The following is a 25293-nucleotide window of genomic DNA, read 5'->3' on the forward strand; positions in this document are numbered from 1 at the left end:
GGGGTTGGGCGTTTTCTTCAACAGATGGGGCAACATGTGGCAACCTCACCATGGAAATATTGAGATACACCAACTGTAAGTAGCATATTTGTGAACATGTATATTCAAACCATTTTCTTCGATTCTACAACAAAACTCGCTATGCTAAGGGGTGAAAAAACGGAAAGGGAGAGAAAGACTATAACTAGAGTTTGCGATAGATTCGTAGGCAATAATACTGTCCTGTTTCCATATTATCTTGATAATGTTCTTTTGCAAATTTGTATGAGGAAATTCTCCAACTTGTCTGCACAAAAATGGTGCTATTTGGTATGGTGATGAAATTGAAAACTAATGTGAAATCCTGGACTTGAACTGATGTACAGCTAGTATATTGCAATATGGTCCATGCGACTAGCGAAAACAAAATTTCAACCTGTTTTGATGACAGGACCAATGCCTCCGAAAATAATTGATCGCTGTAGTACAGTGGTCAGACCGTGGTAACCTATAGCCTGCAGTACGGTGGTCTAAACCTTTTATAACCCATGGGCTGTAGTGCGGTGATCTAAACATTTTGTGACAAATGGAGGGATGCTGAATTTTCCTAAGTATTTAAATCAAGAGTTATTCTGGATCTTTCAAATCATAATTTAATCGAGAAGTATTTCTGAGCACCTACAGTTTCAAGTATTAATTTTTCTAGTCTTTAACTTTTAATTGTTCTTATCGCCATTGCTTTAAATAATGTGTACATACCCTTAATCCCACTGCCAGCACCAGAATAACATATATATAAAACACTCTTAATATCAGCCCAATGGTTTAATCCGTGTGTGTCCACCTTAGTTTACTGACCCACTGCAGATAAAGGTATTCGATATTGGGAATAGATTATTAGTATAAATATTAAGGTCAGTGCTTGACCTTGCCACAAATTAAAAGATATGTCCAAGTGTTGTGGTTCAATGACACAAATAAACAGGTCTAAGAACCCCAACCATTCGGAGAAATCACACTACTACTGAAAAGGGTTTGCCAGTCACATCTTTAGGGACGAACACAATAATTCTGCTTCTTATTAGGTTAGATTGTGCATTAGGTGATATATTTGTCCGTCGGTCATATGCCCGTCCGTCTGTCCGGTGATCAGCATTCTGCTTAAGCTAAGCACGGCGACCTTCGGATGTAGACTATGGTCGCAACTACAGTCTGAACCAGCACCCGAACGCAAAAGGCCCGGACCATTGCCTATTCAATATGGCGGCTCCAATGTCAGTTGTTCCGCCTGCTATATTTTCTTCTATTTACACATGTATTTTAATTTTACACACAGCGATGTGAAAGCAAGTTTATTGAAGTGGGTTACAAAAAGAATTAGTCAATATCAGGATATTTTTCATTGGAATTATGTCACCCAAGATCATTTCACAAAGTTTTTTGTCGTGGGCCTATATATAACACGAATAAGAAAAATCTAATCTGTCAAATTCATCAAGAATGCACAAATCGTGTGTAGATGTTTGCATTAATTCTGCCTGCAGTGGCTCCAGTGTAAAAGTCTATTAAAGGCTAGCCATGGTAACGGTTAGCGTGTTAGCCTTGAGAATGCTGGCAGTTTAAACGTTCCTGTGGAGTTTGTTGCAACTTCCGATTTGCTTTCCACTTTCCTAAATTCACTTATCGAAATAAATAAAACAAAAACAGATTAATTGATTCTGAGTATTATGTAAATTATTTGATCCCGAAATAAAATAAAATCTCTCAAATATCAGCCCACGGCGTTTTCTCTAGAAATTTGTGTCAAACTCCGATACTTCTTCGTCTAGGGCAGTGATTATCAAAAAGTGTTTCGCGAGATCTTCCTAAATGTTCCACGAAATTTTGAAGGCACACTAAGAACGTGCGAATAAACACGTGATCCCAACTTAGTAGTCACTGGTTCATACTAGTAAGTTCATAATTGTTATTTTCTTTTCTTTTTTTAGTTTGAGTCATTCTATGTGTCTATGACTTGTCTTTGTCTTCGGTACTGAGAGCCAACCAGCAGCGCAGAGTGATCGATGGTGCATATAGTACATTGGGTGCGATTGGGTTTTAGTATCACTGGATCTGGTTGGAAGGACAGCAGGGAGGGAGGGACAGGCTGACCACATCATTGTCGTTTTGGCTTTTCCTTGAGTATTTGAGACAACTAATTCTAGGGCTCTTTTTCAGACGAAAGGGCACTTTTTCAGACGCAGGGCACATAGCAACGCACACTCCTATGTATACCCTGGTAGGAAATTTCATCGAATTCGAGTGTTATCTTTTGTTTTTGCATTTATTAGAAAACAGTAGGCCTACTCGCCCAGCACGCCTCTGATACAACGTACGTAGGAATGGGGGAGGATGGGGATATTCTTTTTCCGTTATTTTGTTTTAGTCTTGATAACACTCATATAACTTTTTAAAATTTTAAAACTATTTTTGAACGTATATTTATTTGTTCATGACTTTCCCAGTGGTATCGTTCCCCTAACCCCTGGGTCTATTCACGTGGTATTCACGAATTATTTGCCCTTGGCCACATGAGTTGTTTCTACCTCTTAGCATCATTACACTACAATACAGCACCTTGTACGTTTGATTATGAGAAACGTTGCACGAAATTTAATATCACGGAAATGACAAGCACACAAAAACAAATCCTTTTCACAAAGTTTACAACAATCTTTCGGCGAACTTACTTTCAACGAAATGCGAGTTACCCCTCTTCTGGGAAAAAAATTTAATTGGGCAATATGATCATGTGTCTCACCCGTGAATGAACCCAGGGTTAGTGAAATAGAACGGCATGATACCACTGGGAATATTGAGGATCAGTATTAACATACTATATGAAAGTTATGAATGAATAATAATAATATACTTTCCAAAATTAGTTTGCGGAAAATAGGAATTTTTGCTTTGATCATTTTTGAAGTGATGCAATTTTTGCTAAAACTGTATTCAACAAATAGTTTGTTTTTTTCGTTATGTATTTGTTTTATTCCTATCGCCAAATAGATCAAATAAATGCGATCATTTTGATGTAAAAAAGATCCATGTAATTTTGCCCGTAGCAAAGTTATTCATTATTCGATTTTAATCAAGTTTTCACCATTTGACGCCTAGAGCAAATAGTCAATTTGTAATTTAGTCAATTACAAAATACCGGATGTAAAGTGACGCTATTGTGACATAAACTGTACTTTTAGACGTTAAAAGAATTTTTAAATTGATGTTATCCGTCAATTTGTATTAAGAATATTATTTTTTTTTAACTTCATATAACAAAGAACTTATTTCTCTGTTAAAATATTTAGATGACTACAACAACAAGGTTATTTTGCCAGAAACTGTAATTTTGATTCTTTAAAAATAAAGTTGTGAAAGTGCACATTTTAGTCCATATTTAACTGGAAAATACTATGAGATACACAAACTGGAAGTAGCTTGCAAGTAAACATCCAACACTTTTACCCTTCCACCTCAAAATCATGACTAATCTTCAAAATATACATTTATATTACATTATATGTGTTGCAACCCATTTAGGTCCATTTCTAGGTGCTAAATCATAGGGACTTAGTCCCTTTCACAGTGAAAACAAAACACAAATAAAACATTACAAATATGTTGGTTAAACCATGGGCCTTGTATTATAAGGTCCAACATTGAAGACTATTAAAGTAAAAGACAGTTCGGATAATATATTAACTTTGTCGCTACCCATAACCCCAAACATCTTTAAAACAATGCACGAGAGCAGGACAATCCTGGCACGAGAACTCCTAACATGCACTGAATTTCCGCGAAAAAGCATGACTACTAGAGAGAGCTAGAGACAGAGAAAGGGAGAGAGAGAGGGGGGTGGTTAACGTCCACTTGACGCAAACTAAGTCATTACGGGACTAACGTATGGTTCAATTTTATTTCAATGGGGGAAAACGCGGCACGGGGAAAACCATTGAGGTTTGTCACGTACAAGCGGGGAATCGACACCACGCCACTTGTCTCAATAACAGATCTTATGATCTTACCACTAGACCACACAACCCCAGGAAAGTCACATAATACATAGGGTTTGTCCTCTCATGACCACAATGATTCACACCAAATTTGAAAAGAATTCGTCAAAAGCTACTGTCTCCATCGCGTTCACAATGAAAAGGTGGTATAACTCTGGTTCGAAAGGCTGCTGAACGTTGAATATCAATAGGGTTCATCCTCTTAGGCCCAGGATGCTCCACACCAAATTTGAAAAGAATCCGTCAAAGATTGTAGCCTCCATCGCTTCGAAAGTCAATAGATGACGGATGGGCCGACGGATAGGGTTACGACATAATACACCCACACAGAAATGTGCGCGTATAAAAATCTGTTGAAAAATATAGACTCTCATGCGTTCACAAGACAATTGTTGGCGGGCCGACGGATGGTGTGACGACATAATACGCCCACATATTACGTCACTGGTTCTAGTTTTCTTTTAATGGATCTGACAACATAACTAGCCCTATATAATTGAGTGTTGGGTCTCTAGAAACAATTTGACGACTTGTTACTCTGGTATATATCTCATCACCAACATCTAACTCAAATACACCAGAGATATAACTTGAGTGGAAATCAATGTTACTTCTACGTTGTGTTGATATCTCTGTCAAGGTGTGGACACTTTGTAATAATTTCTCTTCCCCATCATTAGGTAGATTATCATTATACCTGTCTACAATATGACTGATGATTTTTAATCCATCAGGCCAGTTAACATCTTCAATCAGTTTAAAATAAATCTGACTGTAGACCAAATAGATACCTTTAGTTTGAACAATTAGACGATCGTGTTGTAATTTAACCCCTGATAATAATGATAATGATCTGGTAGGTAATAAATTGTGGACAGGTGGAAGGTTGGCAACATCTACAAAAATGAACAGAATATTTAAAATTGATAAAATGAATGATCCCGGACAAATAAATGGTTTGAACAATAGGAATTAACAAACTGTGTAGTACAAGTAGCACATTAAATTTAGCTTCTGTCGCCAGTATTCTTTTAACCCTTCATACGAGGGTCAGCTGAAAAGAACAGCTCAATTGGGTTGAAACAAACTTTTGCAATCATTGAATGAATCATAGACATAGGAACTGCAACTGTAGTGGTATTATTGTCTTCGTACCAGGTCAGCTTGTGAACCTACCCATTGAAATCACCAGAAACGGACAAAACTGGCTATAGGGCGTCATCAGCTCTCTACAGAAAGGACTATAGCCCCAAGAAGTGAGCTGCGAAAATTAAGCGTGGTAGAGAGAGCATTGACGATGTACCGCGTCCTTTAAGAAAATATTACCCGGGTGCATGACATGGTGATGGCTGATCGACGATTGGCCACTCAAAAAATGTCCAGGGTTATTGGCATCTCTCATGTTAAGCATATTATCGCCAACGAGTTAGAAATGACAAAAGTTTCTGCAAGATGGGTGCTAAAGCTCTTGACTGCGGATCAGAAACGAGTCAGGCCCCTGACGTCCCGTGACGATCTGCACCGTTTTGAAACAGATCCTGATAATGTTACGGCCAGATTTGTAGCCATGGACGAGACCTGTTTCAAAAAATGATCCAACGGTTGCCATTCAAGACACGCCTAGATTTTGCAAATGGGAAGAAATGAAATGAAATGAAATGGGGTTTAACGCCCTACTGTTCTGCTCCGAAGATGATGGAGAACAAGCTAAAAAGAAAGTGATTTTTCGTACAATCAGGGGCCATAATCCAGTGAGTTATGGTCTAAAATGCGTGAATATCGAAAGGAACCGAGATCGTTGGGTTATAAATATACATTTTAAGTTTCACGAAATTCGAACACAGTCATCATATGGATATAAACATATATTTTAAGTTTCACCAAAATTGTGACCTTTAGGGTGTTCACAAGCTTCGTATTACATACTTTTACACTATTTCCGTACAAGGAGCGACCATTTTGTCGGGAAGTTTCGTTTCGGCTTTCCCATAATTTGAACTCAACCTTCATTATGGTGTAACGGTGATATATCTAAACGGTTTTTAAAATTGTGATCTCTACAGGATCCATAAGCTAAAAATGTAATTTTTCGTACAATCAGGGACAATATTCCCGGAAGTTATGGTCCAATATATGCGAATATCGAAAGGAAACAAGACCTTTGTGATATTAACGTATGTTTTAAGTTTCATGAAAATCGAATAAAAATTGTGACCTCTATAGGGTCCACAACCTTGATATTCCATACTTTAACACTATTTGCGTACAGGGAGCGGCCATTTTGCCCGGACGTTTCGGTCCGATTTTCACGAAATTCGAACTCAACCATCATTATGGTGTAACTGTGATATATTCGAGCGTTCTTTTTTAAATCAGATAAAAATTGTGAACTCTAGAGGGACCACAAGCTAATAATGCGATTTTTAGTACAATCAGGGGTCATAATCCAGACAGTTACTGTCCGATATGCGCGAATATCGAACGGAACCGAGATCTTTGGATTATAAACATATTTTTCAAGTTTCATCAAAATCAGATAAAAATCATGACCTCTAGAGTGTCCACAGGCTAAAAACGCGATTCGTCGTACCATCAACGGCCACAATCCATGAAATTACGGTTCGATACATCCCAATATGGAAGGAGGGTGGGATCTTTTGAAGATAACTTATATTTCAAGTTTCGTCAAAATCGGATAAAAATTGTGACCTCTAGAGGGTCCACAAACAAATCGTGGATGTACCGACGGACGTCCGGGCGAACAGAGGCGACGACAATATACGTCATTTTCCTAGTAATGATGACGACATATCAGCTGTGAACAACTTGTTTTAAGGTCTGGCCGGCATTCAGTGGAAACCATCGACTTCGTACAGGTCTTCTACAGATTGCCCTAGAACCTTTCAGTCAGCCCTCGTATATTCATTCATGAAATGATGCGTATACTAACCGTTTATTCTTGGGTTGTTTTGATGATCAGAAAGATCAGTACCAATTAACATGTGAGCTGCTACTGGTGTCTTGTGTAAGAGACTAAATGTCACGTCTTCTGAAAAGAGTAATTGGGGTTATGTAACACTATAGTTATAGTTTTTGTTTGGGTAATCAATTTATTTATTTTTTTATTTTTTTTTACATTTGTTTATTTTGTGAGTTTTGTTTATTTTTTGCTGTTGTTCTTCTAAATACGTGATTATATAGCAGAATAGAAAACAGCTGTTATACACTTCAAAAACAGTAGGGGATATTCAGAAACAATACAAAACTGCGAAAATGCATTGCTGTTTTTATTATAGGAACCAGTGTATCTTAATAACAGGCCAATTGCCTACACATGAACATAAACAGTTCATATGGGCGGCTTATCTGACGGACCTATTTCACTCGCAAAGATATACACTGTCAAAAGTGAAAATGGGCGTTTTTGATTTTTGTCTTAAGAATGAGTAATTGCTCCACCAATACTCAGACATTCAGCAATTCGTCGTGGCATGCTACTAATCAACAGTCCAATCATGATTTGTGGCAATTTGACCCACTCCCCTTGCAGTGCCACGGCCAATTCTTGCAGTGTTGTCGGTTGACGTTGACGTCGACGAACACGTCTCCCGATCATGTCCCAGACATGGTCTTTAGCGAAAAGGTCAGGACCCATGGCTGGCCAAGGCATATGGACAATATGGTGACGCTGAAGGTAGTCATTCAGGACACGAGTGCGGTGGGCACGGGCATTATCATCTTGAAAGATAAAACGGCGACCTGCACGTTGAACAAAGGTCAGAACTATCGGTGCCAGGATGTGGTCACGGTACACACCAATGACCCTTCCTTGGACAATATGTAAGTCCGTTTTGCCAGCCATGGTGATTCCTCCCCACACCATAACAGACCCACGCCCGAATCTGTCTGAGGTTAACGTTAGCATGACGCTCATTTACACGCCTCCAAACGCGAGCACGCCTATCGGTGAAATCCAAAGTAAATCTGGACTCATCGAGAACATTACACGCGCCCATCGACGATTTGTCATGTGCTGGCGAGTTAATGGAGGCATGCATGTAGACGATTTCTATTCGTTTGGGGTGTAACTCGAATTCCCGCAACTTGATACAAGTTTACAGAAAGCTGATTGACCGTTTGTGCTCGATTTCACAGGACCTGTGTAAAAAGGTATCGGTCCTGGGCTTGTGTAGTGGCTCTAGGACGACCTGAACGAGGTCTATCATCAATATTGTGTGTTTGTTGGTACCGGTTCCACAGTCTGCTGATCACAGACTGTGACACATTAAGCATGTTGGCTACTGCTCGCTGTGTAGAACCCATTTGATGCATGCCAATAGCACGTAGACGTTCATCATGTTGAAGATGTCTCATTGCAAATTAAACGTAGCACACTAAAGCAAAGATACGCTAAACAGTAAATCTTATGCAAGAACCGATAGGAAAGCAAACATGGATAGGATAAACCAGTACGCGGCAGTTTTGTTGGGCGACACTTTCTTCATCTGTGAACATACACTCAAAGCATGTCAAGTGTTCATGACTATTTATCATATCACAACCTGCATAGATATTTGCATTTCAATATCCCCTACATTTTTTGAAGAGTATATATTACATATAGATAACCACAAGCTATTGTCTAGATGAACGCCGGACCGGGTGGCATGGAAACACTTTTATAATCTCCCCATCTTCTCGTAATTATGTCGGACTACAATCACGCATGCTTACTCTTTTGAACCCCCCAAAAATGTCAGAGGTATTAATTACTTGACTGGTCAAATATACGATGAATATCGAAATATGGAAACAGCTAAAACAACAATATGTCTATATTTGTAGAACGATCGTTGAGCATGCTTTTGGGTGGATTTGGCGTTCCACAAATTATGTCCATTATCATTATCATCTTTGACATCATGTTTGATAATCAGCAATGGAATCTAGATGGCACCCTGTTTATGATTGCGGTTGATGACAGACATAACTCGAAAAACAAGTTCATTACAAAGTAGAAATAGCTATCATAATATCAGAATTCTTGGACATTCGCTATCAATATTGTCCTTTGGATGGCATCAATTATATTACACCAAGGAGTCTAGTGAAACAAAACACCGAGAGGTGTGTAACACACAACTTGGTTATTTATATAGACTTTTTATACAATAATAAAGAAATTAAATATATTTCGCGAAACATGTCCTGAAATCAGCAAATGATATTTAGATGTAGTGCAGGTATAAATTTAAAATAAACCAATATAAATAATAGTAACGATAAATTATACATACTTGATACGAGTCTCTTTAACTGAAGGCTGTCTTGCATCTAAAAGTAGACAATTATATATCCTATTTAAACATGCATTATGCAAGAACTAAATCTGCCTACTGCAGGTCTTTCTTTAGGTCTGAAATGTTATCTAAATTATTAATTAGACATTATCCAGACCATAATCAAGTCTCGATGGCATCACTAGCCTCCGATATTTACTGTATTATGATCCGATCTGCTGCTCTACGCTCATTCATGATTAAATCAAGAAAAATGGATAATCGAGACTATGTATTTTATCGTACCGACTTTAGTACTGATGATCGAGGCTAGGCCCAAAATTCAATCGCTTAATTCCCGGTTCAGAGTGGATCAATTTGATTGAAATTTGACTTTACCTTATCTAGTTTTTAAATATGATAGTGGAAACTGCCAGCTCGTTATCTAATCTCCCATAATGTATCCCTAAATGTGAGTATTCAACTCAACATTGCAAGAAATATTAGATAGGGTAGATTACATATTAAAAGACATGTAGGCCTATCTAAATAAATATATTTTTATGTACATTAAAATCTAAATCGGTAAACTATTAAATCCGTAGAGCGCAACTATCTAATATATGATACACCCCAAACATAACACAAAATAGAGAATACAACATAAAATGTCACGGTAGAGCTCTTTAATAACAACAAACAATCGAGTGGTGTTAGTCGCTTCGGAAAGAGTAAGACTACCCGTGCACAACAATCGTCACCATATATAATTAGGATCATACACAATGTCTTTGCTACTCGTGGATTTATATTTGTTTCAATTCCAATAAGACGATACCCCACTGAAATATGTTGAAAAATGGACAAATTGTCATGCATTGTTAGTATATATTTCATACAAAATGTGTATCTGGGAGATATTGGATTGTACAATTAATGTGTACTAATATAAGCAACTGAGACAATTAGTAGTAGGCATATCCGGAAACGGGATGAAAGTAACAGCCATGATATAATCTTTATGTTTACATCTGCTATCATGTTGCAAGTTCACCAACGAACATTGTTTTGTTGGCATTATCACTAATTTACGTTATTCTGTGTTTTACCCTATCACCTGACTTTCCCTTTGAAACAAGCGGTTGCCATGCAAGTTACGTTCACATTTGGCAGAGATGAACAGAGAACAAGCTGCAAGCGACTTTTCGTAAATTTAAGGGCCATAAACCAGCATGTTACAATATCAAAAGGAACCAAGATCTTCGGGATATAGACATACATATTAAGTTTCATCAACGTCGAATAAAAATTGTGACATCTAGGGGGACCACAAGCTAAAAACGTGATCTTTCGTACAATCAGGGGGTCGAAGTTATTAATATACATTTGAAGTTTCATCAAATTCGGATTAAAATTGTGACATCTATAGGGTCCACATCCTTGGTATTATGTACTTTTACACTTTTTGCCAACGAGGAGCGGCCATTTTGTCGGCCAGTTTTAACCCGATTTTCACGAAATTCGAACTCAAACGTCATTAGAGAGTAACGGTGATATATTTGAACGGTTTTTAAAATCGGATGAAAATTGTAACCCCTGGGGGGACAACAAGCTAAAAATGTGATTTTTCGTACAATACTTTTACACTATTTGCGTACGAGGAGCGGTATTTAGTTGAACTTCGAACACAACCTTCATTAGGATGTAACTGTGATATATTTGAACGGATTTTAAAATCTGATAAAAAATTATGACCCCTAGTGGAACTACAAGCTAAAACCGCGATATTTCGTTCAATCAGGTGCCATAATCCAGGAAGTTACAGTTCGGTATGCGCGAATATTGAAAGGAACAGAGATCTTTGGGTTATAGATATACATTTTATGTTTCACGAAATTCTAACACAGTCATCATTAGGGTGTAACGTTTATATATTAAAACGGCTGTTAAAATCGGATAAACATTGTGGCCTCTTAGAGTGTCCACAAGCTAAAAATCTGATTTTTCGTATATCACATGTGAAGTTACGGTCCGATATATGCCATTATCGAAAGAAACCGAGGTCTTTGGACATAAACCTATATTTCAAGTTTCGTCAAATTTGTGGACAGACGGACAGGGGTGACGACATATACGTCCACATGAAAGTGTGGGCGTATAAAAACCCATTTTACGTCATTCCGGATAACGTCTATTGAAAGTAAGGGTATTCCCCAGCTATGTCCTATGACAGTTGAAGAAGGATAATACAGGTGATCAGTGTATAATATCTTTCCTGTTTTTTTTTAAGAAAAACATTTCTAGGTCAAAGAAGCCGGTCCAGATCTTACTGAGTATTCTGCTCCAACCTAGATAATAATGGCGAATATACGCCATGCGGTGCCTATTGTCGAAATTTCGCGCATTACATTCTAACTGTCAAGGGCTTTAATACGTCTATGCCAACGTTTACACGGGACTTCAGTTGTTTGTACAATCCGAACAACTTGACGCTGTTCCGATGCTGACCTGGGAAAACCAAACTGGAAAATTTTGACGAAATGTCCCGGCCAACTTCGGGTTTGGACCCGGCATCCCCCCAGACTAGTGAACCGGTGTCTTACTCACTGAGCCACCATGGCTCCGGTATACACTGATAAAGTGAATTTATGATTCAACACCAAAATGTAATGCAATAATAGCAGAACTGTAGAATCTGTCTACGGCCCACCACTCGGATTAGCAATATTATGTTTGCAGTGAATATACAGGTTGATAAATATACCTGTATATAGAAAGTGGAAGTAGCGATGCCCAGACTCTACTAAGTATGGTGTTTCGGACTATACCATGCATACAGAAATTGGAAGTAGCTATACCCAGACTATACCATGTATGGTGGTGTTTCAAAATATGCCATGCATACAGAAAGTGGAAGTAGCTGAGGTGTTTCAAAATATACCATACATGGTAGCTGTACCCAGACTATATCATGTATGGTGTTTCAGGAACGAAACCATTCTCCACACAAGTCTGCTTATCCGGCATTAGAGTGGTTCACAGCTCAAATATTTGTCCTTATAAAAAATTTGACACACTTATGTGCCATACTGCATCACCGAGGAGAATAAAACAACCAAGAGACAACCCAAAGGGTGTTATATATAAAATAAAATGTGAGTGTAATGACGCGTATATTGGTGAAGCATCCCAACCAATTTCAGTGCGAATTGGGAACACATAGCAATTGCAGAACATATTTACAAAAATCCGCAGCATGATTTCAAATGGGAAAAACGAATATTCTAGCCAGGACTTGCCAGTGTGGAAAAAACAGAATTTTCCGAGAAGCCAAGATATATGGTAACATAAGCCTAAATTTAACAGAGAAACAGGACATGTTCTCCCAAATCTTTGGGTAGATTTACTTAATCCTAGTGTGTGGTTAATGTTTTCTCCCCCAAATGTTTGTTAACTTATCATTATTTGCTTGATAACGATACCTGAATGTGTATTGAAACGTAGCATGTTAATAAAATTCATGAACCACTCTACAAATATGCGAGTTTGGGCTGCAACGGGAAACCACTCGTTTGGGAGATTGGGGCGAAACGCGAGATATAAATAGAATCTACATGCCTTTTTAAACAGCAGGCGTACAGTATCGCAGTGTGATTATCCTTACATGCACTAGCCTTGGTTGTAGTGACATTAATTCTTTCACTGTTTTTATTTATTGTACATATATTTATTTCACTGTGTGATACTATTTTATATACACTTCAACCTTACTTATATTATAGTCTTGATTTATAACCTGTTTTTCACCTTTATTATAAATAACCGATGGTAACTCTTGTCACTCCATTTAAGAGTGCCTGTAGTCTGACCGTAACATTAACTAGTGTTATTTACTTATTCGATGATATTAAAGGAGAAATTAGAGATATATTTCAGTGAATTTATATAAATCCTAAGCAAATGTCTTCAGCCCTATGATAATTTTTGAGAAATGCCAACGTTCAGTGGAGATGGGTTTAGGACCGTAACTAGCTTAGATTAACGAGGGGGCGGGAAGTGTCCTCGGGGGTGCTGTAAAATTGAAGGACAATGTATATCTAGGGTTTTTTATGGTCGACAATTTTTTTCACAGGGGGGGAGGGGTAAGCCCCCCCCCCCAACACACACACACACACACACACCCACACACACACACGCACACACCCACACATAGTTACGGGCCTGGCAGGGTCCGTTTTTTCCAGGCGAATTCATGTCTTGAACTAATACTTTCTGACATAATCGAAGGGCTATATTTTCAGTTTTTGGTATTTTTAAACGGTTGCCGGATACCCTGTGCCTTTAAAAAATTAAAAACATATTACAGTTTTATACTATCAGTGTTTAGTTTTACGCTTCTCTTATTTCTAATTACAAACTGTATGGTTGATATCTTTGTAAATATCTGTTTCCATACATGTACAACCATGCCTAAAGCTTTATTGAATTTTTTGCAATTTTATTTTTAGCAAGGGTCCCTCGGGTACATGATCATAAAGCAGAGCATAACCAGTTTATTTTATATAGCTATTAAATGTTGTTGTATTAATGATTAGTGACATAAATCGTCGTGTCTGGAATATATTTAAACTAAAATTATCTTAAGATACTGTTTTGTAAATAGGTAAAAATTAAAAATAGCTATCTTCAATGGTGTTTCGGTGCAAAGTCATGTACCTTAAGCAAGTAGGGTATTCCTAATTTTTAAAGTTTGAAAATAATGATAATGTTGAAACTGGGTATTAAGCAGATGTTTCGTGTAAGATGGTTAATTTTATAACGAAAAAGCCAAGCTTTAGATTTGGGTCATAGTGCATCGCCTCGTTTCCCACCTGTTCATCTTTCGTGCATCAAATAAATTCGGAATAATTAAAATGCAACTACAGGTCCTCAGATATGGCGCAAATTTAGCATACAATCCAGTTTGAACACCTCCGAGTCCATTTCTTCAAATGAAAAATTAATAATTGTGTATTAACAGAGAGTACTGACTGCTTCGGAAATTACAGTTCAAAACCGTCGAAGATAATTTCAAATAGACCTCACAAATATTCTACAACACTAAATTGCAGAAAATAAATAGGAGTCTTCAATGATAATAACAATTGTCTTACATAGTATGTTATTAGGAGGTTAATTACGTGTGTCAATTGCTAAATACCGCTCAAAGAAGATTATTGTGAGGTGTGGCCATTCCAAGCTGGATTGTCCGAAATGGTCGAAAATCATAGGACATAACCGCTTATTACAAAATCGGTTTACGTTTAGCGCTCTGTCTCAAATAAAGGGCATGTGACATGTATCTCATTTAGCCGTGGTCACAATAATTGTTGTCTCGAGAGTGTTAATAAGACATATACAACGGATAGGATGAATACGGTATATAACCACAATAAGATATGGACGTAGATTTGTACACAAATAATACAAACATTTCCAGGCTGGTAGTACGTGTTAAAACACATAAAATCATTAATCCGACCCTTAATAGATGTTGACTGACCCGGCGCGTATTAGTAATACGGTACCGAAACAAATTGTTACTTAAAAAAAAAATAATGCCACCCTAAAGCTTATCACTGATAATTAAATTGGCTAGACTTCTTTGATTAATGACAAATACGTCGTTATTTGGCTCAATTATCTGGCCTTTTCCCAAAAACTATAGCTACAAAAAAACAGCAACCATATCAAGCCAAATTTACAGGGTTTTGAAGTGGCAAATTTTGGTTGGAAAACCAAAGTGGTCATATAAATATTCATGTAGCAGTACTCCAACATCATAGATTTTTAAACCTGCTTTAGGATACAAATCATTCAGACAACGGAATTCAGATTCACAATATTTGATATTCAGTATAACTGAATTCAGTTATTCTTAACATCACTTTCTGGTACTTCATCAATTGATTATTCTTAAGTTGTCGTGAAGAACTTTGCCACTCAGCTATTCGTAGTTTTGGGGGCAGTTGTTATTTCTTGTACCACTTCCTACGTAATGCATTAATAAAATCCCCAGTCCATCAACGTCGGATCAATGGGCAACAGAACAGCGAGAGAATCAAAATTGCCAAGTACCAGTACCGCTTTAACAATGTTGACAGATTTTCGTACCCTTAAAGATGATTTATGTAACATTTATATACCGAGCTGGCCGTCCTTGCTATAATAGATCAAAAATAGATAATGCAAAGTTAATTTTGAAGATATAGCGTAGATTGATTATAGCCTAGCGAGTTGATTAGGGATTGTCATGTTATTAAATGTTTAAATAATAGTTTATATAACATTTGAAGCCAAATACAGACCAGCAATAGGCATATTTAACGCCAACATAATACAATTATCATTTCGGTATATCCTGATTAACAAATTAGTGTCACGGTTTTTATAATTTGGAAGCGGTCTTTGTACTTACCTTTTTCATCAACCATGTATATTGTTCTGGTGTTTTAGCACAACATTTTAACTTGTCCTCTTCTCTTCTAATTACTGCAACTTCCTTCACCTGGTTGTTGATAGAGCTTGCATATAACTCTGAACACTCCATACAAAACTCTGGTAAATCTTCTGAAACTGAAACTTTAGTCTCGAGAAGTCTGACTTTCAAATATAAATATACAAGAGCCAGACCAAGTGAGAGAGTAAAGAAAGAAATAAAAATGGATACTACAACACGTCTCAGATAAGATCGACTTATCGTTTTAAGATCGGTTGCTACATCAATTTCTATTTTCGGTAACAGCAGACCTTCTCCATCTTGGGAACTCAAAGTATTACTGGGAACTTTCGTCGGTATTCCAAGGGATGGTTTGCCCATTTTGGGTAATAAATATTAAATCATCAAATGTTGATGTCTGAAAGAAAAAATGTAAAATGATCACAATTTAAACAAACAAAAGCAGTAAACCGCGATTCCAAACGGGGGTAAACATTTATGTCAAAACAGTTTTTATCCTTATTCCACTCCATTTTTGGGGGATCGTGTGGCCGAATGGTTGACGCGTGCGCATTGCATCATAAGGTCAATCATTAAGTCATATGGCGTGGTTTCGATTTCCCGCGTGTACGCAACAAGGAATAGTAGAGCTTGCCCAACCTCGTTGGTTTTCATCGAGTAACGGTTATATATTTGAACAGTTTTGAAAATAAGATAAACATTATGACGGGCCCATAAGCTAAACACGTGATATTTCATAATCACGGGGTCATAATCCAGAAAGTTACGGTCCAATACGAGCCAATATCGAAAGGAACCCAGATCTTTGGGATAGAAATATATATTTTAAGTTTCATCAAAAAAATTATGTAGGCTATGAGTATAGTGTGTAAATCTTAGACAATTTTTTAGCTTCATTAGTCAATGTATTATCGTTGAGTATCTGGAAAAAAGCAATTTCTATTGGTGAAAACTGTGTTGCCTCAGACTGGACTGAGATGCAGAGCAACAAGATGTAATTTAAGTCGATTAAAAGGACCGCCTTCCTCACACTATGATAAGGAATCACATGATAACCAATGGGGATGTGTACAAGATTGGCTGGACATGGAAAAAAAACTACATGTAACCCACCATGAGAGACAAAGAGAACACTCCTACCAAACTCTATTGCATAAGAACCTTTTATACCTTCTATACCATTCGATTTAGAACTGAAGTAGGGTATTTTAAAATTCGACTTTATAATCGCAATCTACATGTGCAAAAATGACTGGAAATGGAGAAAAACTTACTTAAATAAGAGAAAAGGGAAATAAAAAAGGAAATACCCTAAAATAAAATACGTGTAATAAGAAAAAAAAAATCCACAAGTCGGACTCGAACCCAGGCCGCTATCAATCTACGGATTCAGTTGCGCACCGCTCTAACTGCCAACAAGCAATCTTACCTCCATGGAAACGGTTGACCAATCATAGGCCGAATAGAAGTGCAATGGCTATGTGAGTTGGGAAAAACAATTCGCACCCGGGCCGTTAATAATTGTAGCCTACTTCCGAGTCAAGAAAGCGAGAAGTCGAGTGCGCGAATTTTGAAAGGCGAGAAAGTGAGAAGTAGAGGTAAAAATAATCACGTGTTCTCGTGAAGAGATCCTCACATTACTGCTGAAAGTGCCTTTTCTCAGACCCAAATATGTCCGTTCCCAACCCGTTGCAGGGATCCCAAATGACTCAAACCATCGACTCAAACACACCAGTCTGGTCTAATTAATGATTCCACTTTCAAACGAATTCTTGTTGTTTAGCTGACGGTGCCCTAATCCTATAGAGTGACTATAGACAGACATCAATGATAGCATCTTGTGGAATCGGCGGCGTATACACACATGCCCATCACCGACTCGCATGAGTGCAACTTGATGTAGCATTGTTTCATGTGTGGAGAGTACACAGTACAAGTTACAAGGCTTAAATAGTGAAGTGGCTTGGAAAGATTCGTCTTTTTTCACATCATAATGCCTCGATCGCCTTGACAATTTTCGAGTCGCATGTTCAACTGGATTTTTTGCTCGATTTTAAGGCTCTTTTTCAACGATTTCCGAACGTTTACTTAGACGAAAATATCAGCCAAATAGCTCTTGGAATGGCTACAGATGCAAGCAAATGACGGATAATTTTCTTGGGGGGAACCTGCCCGCCCCAAGCCCCCCTCTCAGTGGCGTGCCCCGTCTCCGCGGTCAGTGCACTCATTTTGCGGCGCCTACCTTTTCAAAATTCCTAGCTCCGCCCCTGTTTTGGCTATTTTTCTCTCGCACTCGACTTTTCGCTTTCTCGCTCTCGACTTATAATTTGGCCGCAATAGGTTTCCATACGCAATAGGCTTCCACAGTCTGCTATCGAACTTTCATCGATCCATAGAACCAGGCCTGCATAGAATGATCGTTCGACGATTAGTTACTGTGGGCAACTGTGCATTTGAAAAACCGTCGATATTCTGCATTCATTAAAAAGGGGGTTCGAAAATGTCATGAGCTGCGAGCATAACATTATAAGATATGCACTGGGTAATTAAAGTCAAGGTCACTTCGACCTATTCTGCAAAATATAAACATACAGTTGTCATCTTATGAATCGTGTACATATAGCTTAACAACCTGATATACAAAGAAAATCTCAACAGTTACGTAGATTATACAATCTAATGCTCCTTCGCCCATGAATTTCTGGTGAATAATCAAAGCGTATACCAATAATTATAATATATGTTACATAACAAGAGACTTGCCTGCAGAAGGTTTCGGGTGGAAACATTGAATTGTGCGCATGTCTGGAATTTTGTTATACGGCGACCTCACTCGGCAAACCTCGGCAGATTCCGGAACCCTACATACTAGGCGACCTTCGGTTATCGTGATTTCTTGACTATGATCGAACTAACTGAATCCGAATTTCATTTAGACCGGACCATAGTCCGAAAATACTGAACCATGCTATTGTAGCATGGTCGGAGTAGTTCCAAGATGGCGGTGTCAAGGAAACGAAAGTGTAGAATATGTAGAAAGAATCTATTTTTGTTAAGTATATGATTTTAAGAAAGCTTGAATGTATTTTAAATGGTTGCTACGTCTATGAGCAGATAATTTTGTCTCGTATGTTATGTCTGAATCTATGTAAATCTAAAAATTACGCATTATTTCAATATTTGCGCTATGCAAAAAGTAAAGTCAAGTTACAAGGAATTTTGTCGTCTCTAAAATTAGTTTGATTCGCGCAAATTTAACTTCATGAAAGTATTATTTGTTTATGAAACTATGTAACACAGCGATTCATTATCCTCCATGGAGCGATGTATAGACCTTCCTTGGGGTTAAGTTTTTTTTTTCAGGGTTATGCTCTAGGTCTAAAGCAAAGTAAAATGTCATCACCATGTCCCTGGGGGCAGCCATCTTTGAACAGACGATGGTCAGGACCATTCGCGTTCGATTTCTAGTTCCGACCACTAGTCGTGAAAAAATTATAACCGAAGGTCGCCCAAGATGTAGGGTACTGGAATCTGTTGAGGTTTGCCGAGTGACGGCGACCTATATATCACAGAATAAAAATACACCACAGGACAGAGTAAAAATACACAGAGTGGCTACTCGCATTACGGCCACTGATCTATATAATAACTGGATAGCTCATTGGCTGAGATGTGTTAAGTCACCGGAAGTACCAATTCCGCCATGTTACAACTCTCAAAACATTGGTTCCTACCGTTGACGTAGTTGTATTTACCCCAAAGTAAACTTCGATAATTAATACCGTTAGTTGTTCTTAAAATAATCATAAATTTTCAAAATTAATTACAAGTTATCCTGAATGAAATGTGCGGCAGTTGAGTGAGTTTATGAAAATAAAATAAACTAAAACGTGAAAATCACCGTTTACGTGGGCATGCCTTGCTCTTTCTTTTCATTCATAATGATAATCATAATCATAAATATGATCGCATGGATGGTAAATAGAAGACGTAAATCAGTCCTATTATTTTAACGAAACTTTTCACATCATAGAGGAAGGAAGGAGAAATGAATTCACGGGTGAAAAGAAAAGCAAATAAAAACAGATCGACTTTATTTATAGATTAAGCATTAAGGCCAAACATGCAGCTATTTATAGGCCTACCATAAGGCAACAGTCATATTTATGTATTTTAATATAGTTCTTCAAGTTTTCTTTTCTTTTTTTAATATATATATATTTCTTCTTTTATATTTATTTATTTGCTATTGACTTTGATTTAAAAAAAAAAGAAATTGGACACATATTTAGGCCTATATAATAGCCTTTTTTAAAAAAATAATCTCTACATCCTGGGCTTTTTTCCTCTAGAATTAACTGTAAAATTACAGAATAGTAAAGAAGACAATGAGTTAAGACTTAGCCTATAATAATATAGTCCTATAATAATATGTATTTTTAAAGAATAAATTTGGACAGTGAATAAACAGTGAAAATACAGAATTGTAAAGTATGAGAAGAAAATGGGATATAAGCAGGACTATGCAATGAGTAAGGGTCTTTTAAGAAGAAAATAGGATATAGGCCTAAGCTATGGAAGTGGTTTTTTTTATCATACAATTACCTAATGTATCTTTAAACTTTTCAAAAAATATAAGAAAATACAGAATAGCAACAAAAAAAAACAAAAAACAAAACAAAAAAAATTCTTTCTTGTTACATGCATGTACATGTATATGTTGATTATATTTCGTTCATTTTTATTTATTTCCCTTTTGTTTGTTTAAACATCAGTGAAAAAGAAGTAATAAAAGAAGCTAGACACATATCATATACACATAGACCTATAATTTTTTTTTATTATGTGAATAGCCCATATTTTTTTAAATAAAGACTTTAAAATTACTGATTATTCTGTCTAAAAGTTTGCATAAGAATCTTTTATACCTTCTATACCATTCGATTTAGAACTGAAGTAGGGTATTTTAAAATTCAACTTTATAATCGCAATCTACATGTGCAAAAATGACTGGAAATGGAGAAAAACTTACTTAAATAAGAGAAAAGGGAAATAAAAAAGGAAATACCCTAAAATAAAATACGTGTAATAAGAAAAAAAAATCCACAAGTCGGACTTGAACCCAGGCCGCTATCAATCTACGGATTCAGTTGCGCACCGCTCTAACTGCCAACAAGCAATCTTACCTCCATGGAAACGGTTGACCAATCATAGGCCGAATAGAAGTGCAATGGCTATGTGAGTTGGGAAAAACAATTCGCGCCCGGGCCGTTAATAATTGTAGCCTACTTCCGAGTCAAGAAAGCGAGAAGTCGAGTGCGGGAATTTTGAAAGGCGAGAAAGTGAGAAGTAGAGGTAAAAATAATCACGTGTTCTCGTGAAGAGATCCTCACATTCTGCAGAGGCGGATCGAAGGGCCGCGCGAGGGGGGCGCCCCCGCCCCACCCCCTAATTTCCGACAGTGCACTTTTTTACTGCTGAAAGTGCCTTTTCTCAGACCCAAATATGTCCGTTCCCAACCCGTTGCAGGGATCCCAAATGACTCAAACCATCGACTCAAACACACCAGTCTGGTCTAATTAATGATTCCACTTTCAAACGAATTCTTGTTGTTTAGCTGACGGTGCCCTAATCCTATAGAGTGACTATAGACAGACATCAATGATAGCATCTTGTGGAATCGGCGGCGTATACACACATGCCCTTCACCGACGCGCATGAATGCAACTTGATGTAGCATTGTTTCATGTGTGGAGAGTACACAGTACAAGTTACAAGGCTTAAATAGTGAAGTGGCTTGGAAAGATTCGTCTTTTTTCACATCATAATGCCTCGATCGCCTTGACAATTTTCGAGTCGCATGTTCAACTGGATTTTTTGCTCGATTTTAAGGCTCTTTTTCAACGATTTCCGAACGTTTACTTAGACGAAAATATCAGCCAAATAGCTCTTGGAATGGCTACAGATGCAAGCAAATGACGGATAATTTTCTTGGGGGGAACCTGCTCGCCCCCAAGCCCCCCTCTCAGTGGCGTGCCCCGTCTCCGCGGTCAGTGCACTCATTTTGCGGCGCCTACCTTTTCAAAATTCCTAGCTCCGCCCCTGTTTTGGCTATTTTTCTCTCGCACTCGACTTTTCGCTTTCTCGCTCTCGACTTATAATTTGGCCGCAATAGGTTTCCATACGCAATAGGCTTCCACAGCCTGCTATCGAACTTTCATCGATCCATAGTTCGACGATTAGTTACTGTGGGCAACTGTGCATTTGAAAAACCGTCGATATTCTGCATTCATTAAAAAGGGGGTTCGAAAATGTCATGAGCTGCGAGCATAACATTATAAGATATGCACTGGGTAATTAAAGTCAAGGTCACTTCGACCTATTCTGCAAAATATAAACATACAGTTGTCATCTTATGAATCGTGTACATATAGCTTAACAACCTGATATACAAAGAAAATCTCAACAGTTACGTAGATTATACAATCTAATGCTCCTTCGCCCATGAATTTCTGGTGAATAATTAAAGCGTATACCAATAATTATAATATATGTTACATAACAAGAGACTTGCCTGCAGAAGGTTTCGGGTGTAAACATTGAATTGTGCGCATGTCTGGAATTTTGTTCTACGGCGACCTCACTCGGCAAACCTCGGCAGATTCCGGAACCCTACATACTAGGCGACCTTCGGTTATCGTGATTTCTTGACTATGATCGAACTAACTGAATCCGAATTTCATTTAGACCGGACCATAGTCCGAAAATACTGAACCATGCTATTGTAGCATGGTCGGAGTAGTTCCAAGATGGCGGTGTCAAGGAAACGAAAGTGTAGAATATGTAGAAAGAATCTATTTTTGTTAAGTATATGATTTTAAGAAAGCTTGAATGTATTTTAAATGGTTGCTACGTCTATGAGCAGATAATTTTGTCTCGTATGTTATGTCTGAATCTATGTAAATCTAAAAATTACGCATTATTTCAATATTTGCGCTATGCAAAAAGTAAAGTCAAGTTACAAGGAATTTTGTCGTCTCTAAAATTAGTTTGATTCGCGCAAATTTAACTTCATGAAAGTATTATTTGTTTATGAAACTATGTAACACAGCGATTCATTATCCTCCATGGAGCGATGTATAGACCTTCCTTGGGGTTAAGTTTTTTTTTCAGGGTTATGCTCTAAGTCTAAAGCAAAGTAAAATGTCATTACCATGTCCCTGGGGGCAGCCATCTTTGAACAGACGATGGTCAGGACCATTCGCGTTCGATTTCTAGTTTCGACCACTAGTCGTGAAAAAATTATAACCGAAGGTCGCCCAAGATGTAGGGTACTGGAATCTGTTGAGGTTTGCCGAGTGACGGCGACCTATATATCACAGAATAAAAATACACCACAGGACAGAGTAAAAATACACAGAGTGGCTACTCGCATTACGGCCACTGATCTATATAATAACTGGATAGCTCATTGGCTGAGATGTGTGAAGTCACCGGAAGTACCAATTCCGCCATGTTACAACTCTCAAAACATTGGTTCCTACCGTTGACGTAGTTGTATTTACCCCAAAGTAAACTTCGATAATTAATATCGTTAGTTGTTCTTAAAATAATCATAAATTTTCAAAATTAATTACAAGTTATCCTGAATGAAATGTGCGGCAGTTGAGTGAGTTTATGAAAATAAAATAAACTAAAACGTGAAAATCACCGTTTACGTGGGCATGCCTTGCTCTTTCTTTTCATTCATAATGATAATCGTAATCATAAATATGATCGCATGGATGGTAAATAGAAGACGTAAATCAGTCCTATTATTTTAACGAAACTTTTCACATCATAGAGGAAGGAAGGAGAAATGAATTCACGGGTGAAAAGAAAAGCAAATAAAAACAGATCGACTTTATTTATAGATTAAGCATTAAGGCCAAACATGCAGCTATTTATAGGCCTACCATAAGGCAACAGTCATATTTATGTATTTTAATATAGTTCTTCAAGTTTTCTTTTCTTTTTTTAAAATATATATATTTCTTCTTTTATATTTATTTATTTGCTATTGACTTTGATTTAAAGAAAAAAGAAATTGGACACATATTTAGGCCTATATAATAGCCTTTTTAAAAAAAATAATCTCTACATCCTGGGCTTTTTTCCTCTAGAATTAACTGTAAAATTACAGAATAGTAAAGAAGACAATGAGTTAAGACTTAGCCTATAATAATATAGTCCTATAATAATATGTATTTTTAAAGAATAAATTTGGACAGTGAATAAACAGTGAAAATACAGAATTGTAAAGTATGAGAAGAAAATGGGATATAAGCAGGACTATGCAATGAGTAAGGGTCTTTTAAGAAGAAAATAGGATATAGGCCTAAGCTATGGAAGTGTTTTTTTTTATCATACAATTACCTAATGTATCTTTAAACTTTTCAAAAAATATAAGAAAATACAGAATAGCAACAAAAAAAACAAAAAACAAAACAAAAAAAATTCTTTCTTGTTACATGCATGTACATGTATATGTTGATTATATTTCGTTCATTTTTATTTATTTCCCTTTTGTTTGTTTAAACATCAGTGAAAAAGAAGTAATAAAAGAAGCTAGACACATATCCTATACACATAGACCTATAATTTTTTTTTATTATGTGAATAGCCCATATTTTTTTAAATAAAGACTTTAAAATTACTGATTATTCTGTCCAAAATACCAAAGAAATAACTAACTGGACATCAAATCTTAGTTTTTCCCCCTGTGAAATTACAGAAAAGGAAAGACGAAAATTATATATAATGTAGGCCTATATATTTGTGAAAAAATAAATTTTGACTATTTTTTATGGGATATAGGCCCATAAAATATAGTTATATAATGTAATCCTATATTTTATTACAAATCAATTTGAGCTTTTATTCTCTCTGAAATTACCATTGAAAAACAGCATTGTAAATAGTAAAGAAGAAAATGTGATATAGGCCTATAATATAAGTAGTTATTTGTTTTAAAAAATAGGATATAGGCCAATACTATATGTGTTTTTTTAAAAAAGAAATAAGAATATGATATAGGCCTATAATATAAGTAATTTTTTTAAAAGAAAAATGGATATAGGCCTATGCAATGACACGTGTTTATTAATATAAAGACCCCACAATAAAAATAACTTATATATAGTCCTATATATCTTTGAACTTTTCTAAAATTACTAGAAATCGGACGCAAATATAGGCCTATATGTGAATAGCCTTTTTTATAAAAAAAATAATAAAAAACTCTAAAATTACAGATTATACTGACCACAAGACGAAAGAAAAAAAAAATAACTGGACAATGCATCATTAGTTTCTCTTCCTCTAAAATTAACTGTGAAAGTAAAAGAAAAGTAAAAGAAGAAAATGCTGTAAGGCCTATATATTTCTAAAGAATAAATTTGGACTGTTTTGTATTTAATTAACATTGAAATATAGAATTTTAAAT

General features: G+C 36.7%; 1 protein-coding gene across 3 annotated transcripts; it reads right to left on the bottom strand.

The window, feature by feature from the left end:
- Window positions 1-1316: 1316 nt before the first annotated feature.
- LOC126832281 (tumor necrosis factor ligand superfamily member 10) lies at window positions 1317-22406 on the bottom strand. Of its 3 annotated transcripts, none has more exons than XM_050563009.2 (5): window positions 22384-22406; window positions 15768-16206; window positions 9329-9365; window positions 6982-7080; window positions 1317-4927 (listed from the first exon to the last, which is right to left on the bottom strand). In XM_050563009.2, the coding sequence occupies exons 2-5, from the start codon at window positions 16167-16169 to the stop codon at window positions 4482-4484; spliced, it is 984 nt and encodes a 327-aa protein (XP_050418966.1). In that variant the 5' UTR covers window positions 16170-16206; window positions 22384-22406; the 3' UTR covers window positions 1317-4481. The 3 variants fall into 3 exon arrangements, with proteins under 3 accessions (XP_050418966.1, XP_055955784.1, XP_050418969.1); XM_056099809.1 differs by lacking the exon at window positions 22384-22406 and adding an exon at window positions 18573-18722 and having other exon boundaries at window positions 6982-7077; XM_050563012.2 differs by lacking the exon at window positions 22384-22406 and adding an exon at window positions 18573-18722.
- Between the last annotated feature and the right edge of the window lie 2887 nt (window positions 22407-25293).

The sequence above is a fragment of the Patella vulgata genome, chromosome 1, assembly GCF_932274485.2.
Source record: "Patella vulgata chromosome 1, xgPatVulg1.2, whole genome shotgun sequence".
Classification (NCBI taxonomy): domain Eukaryota; kingdom Metazoa; phylum Mollusca; class Gastropoda; family Patellidae; genus Patella; species Patella vulgata.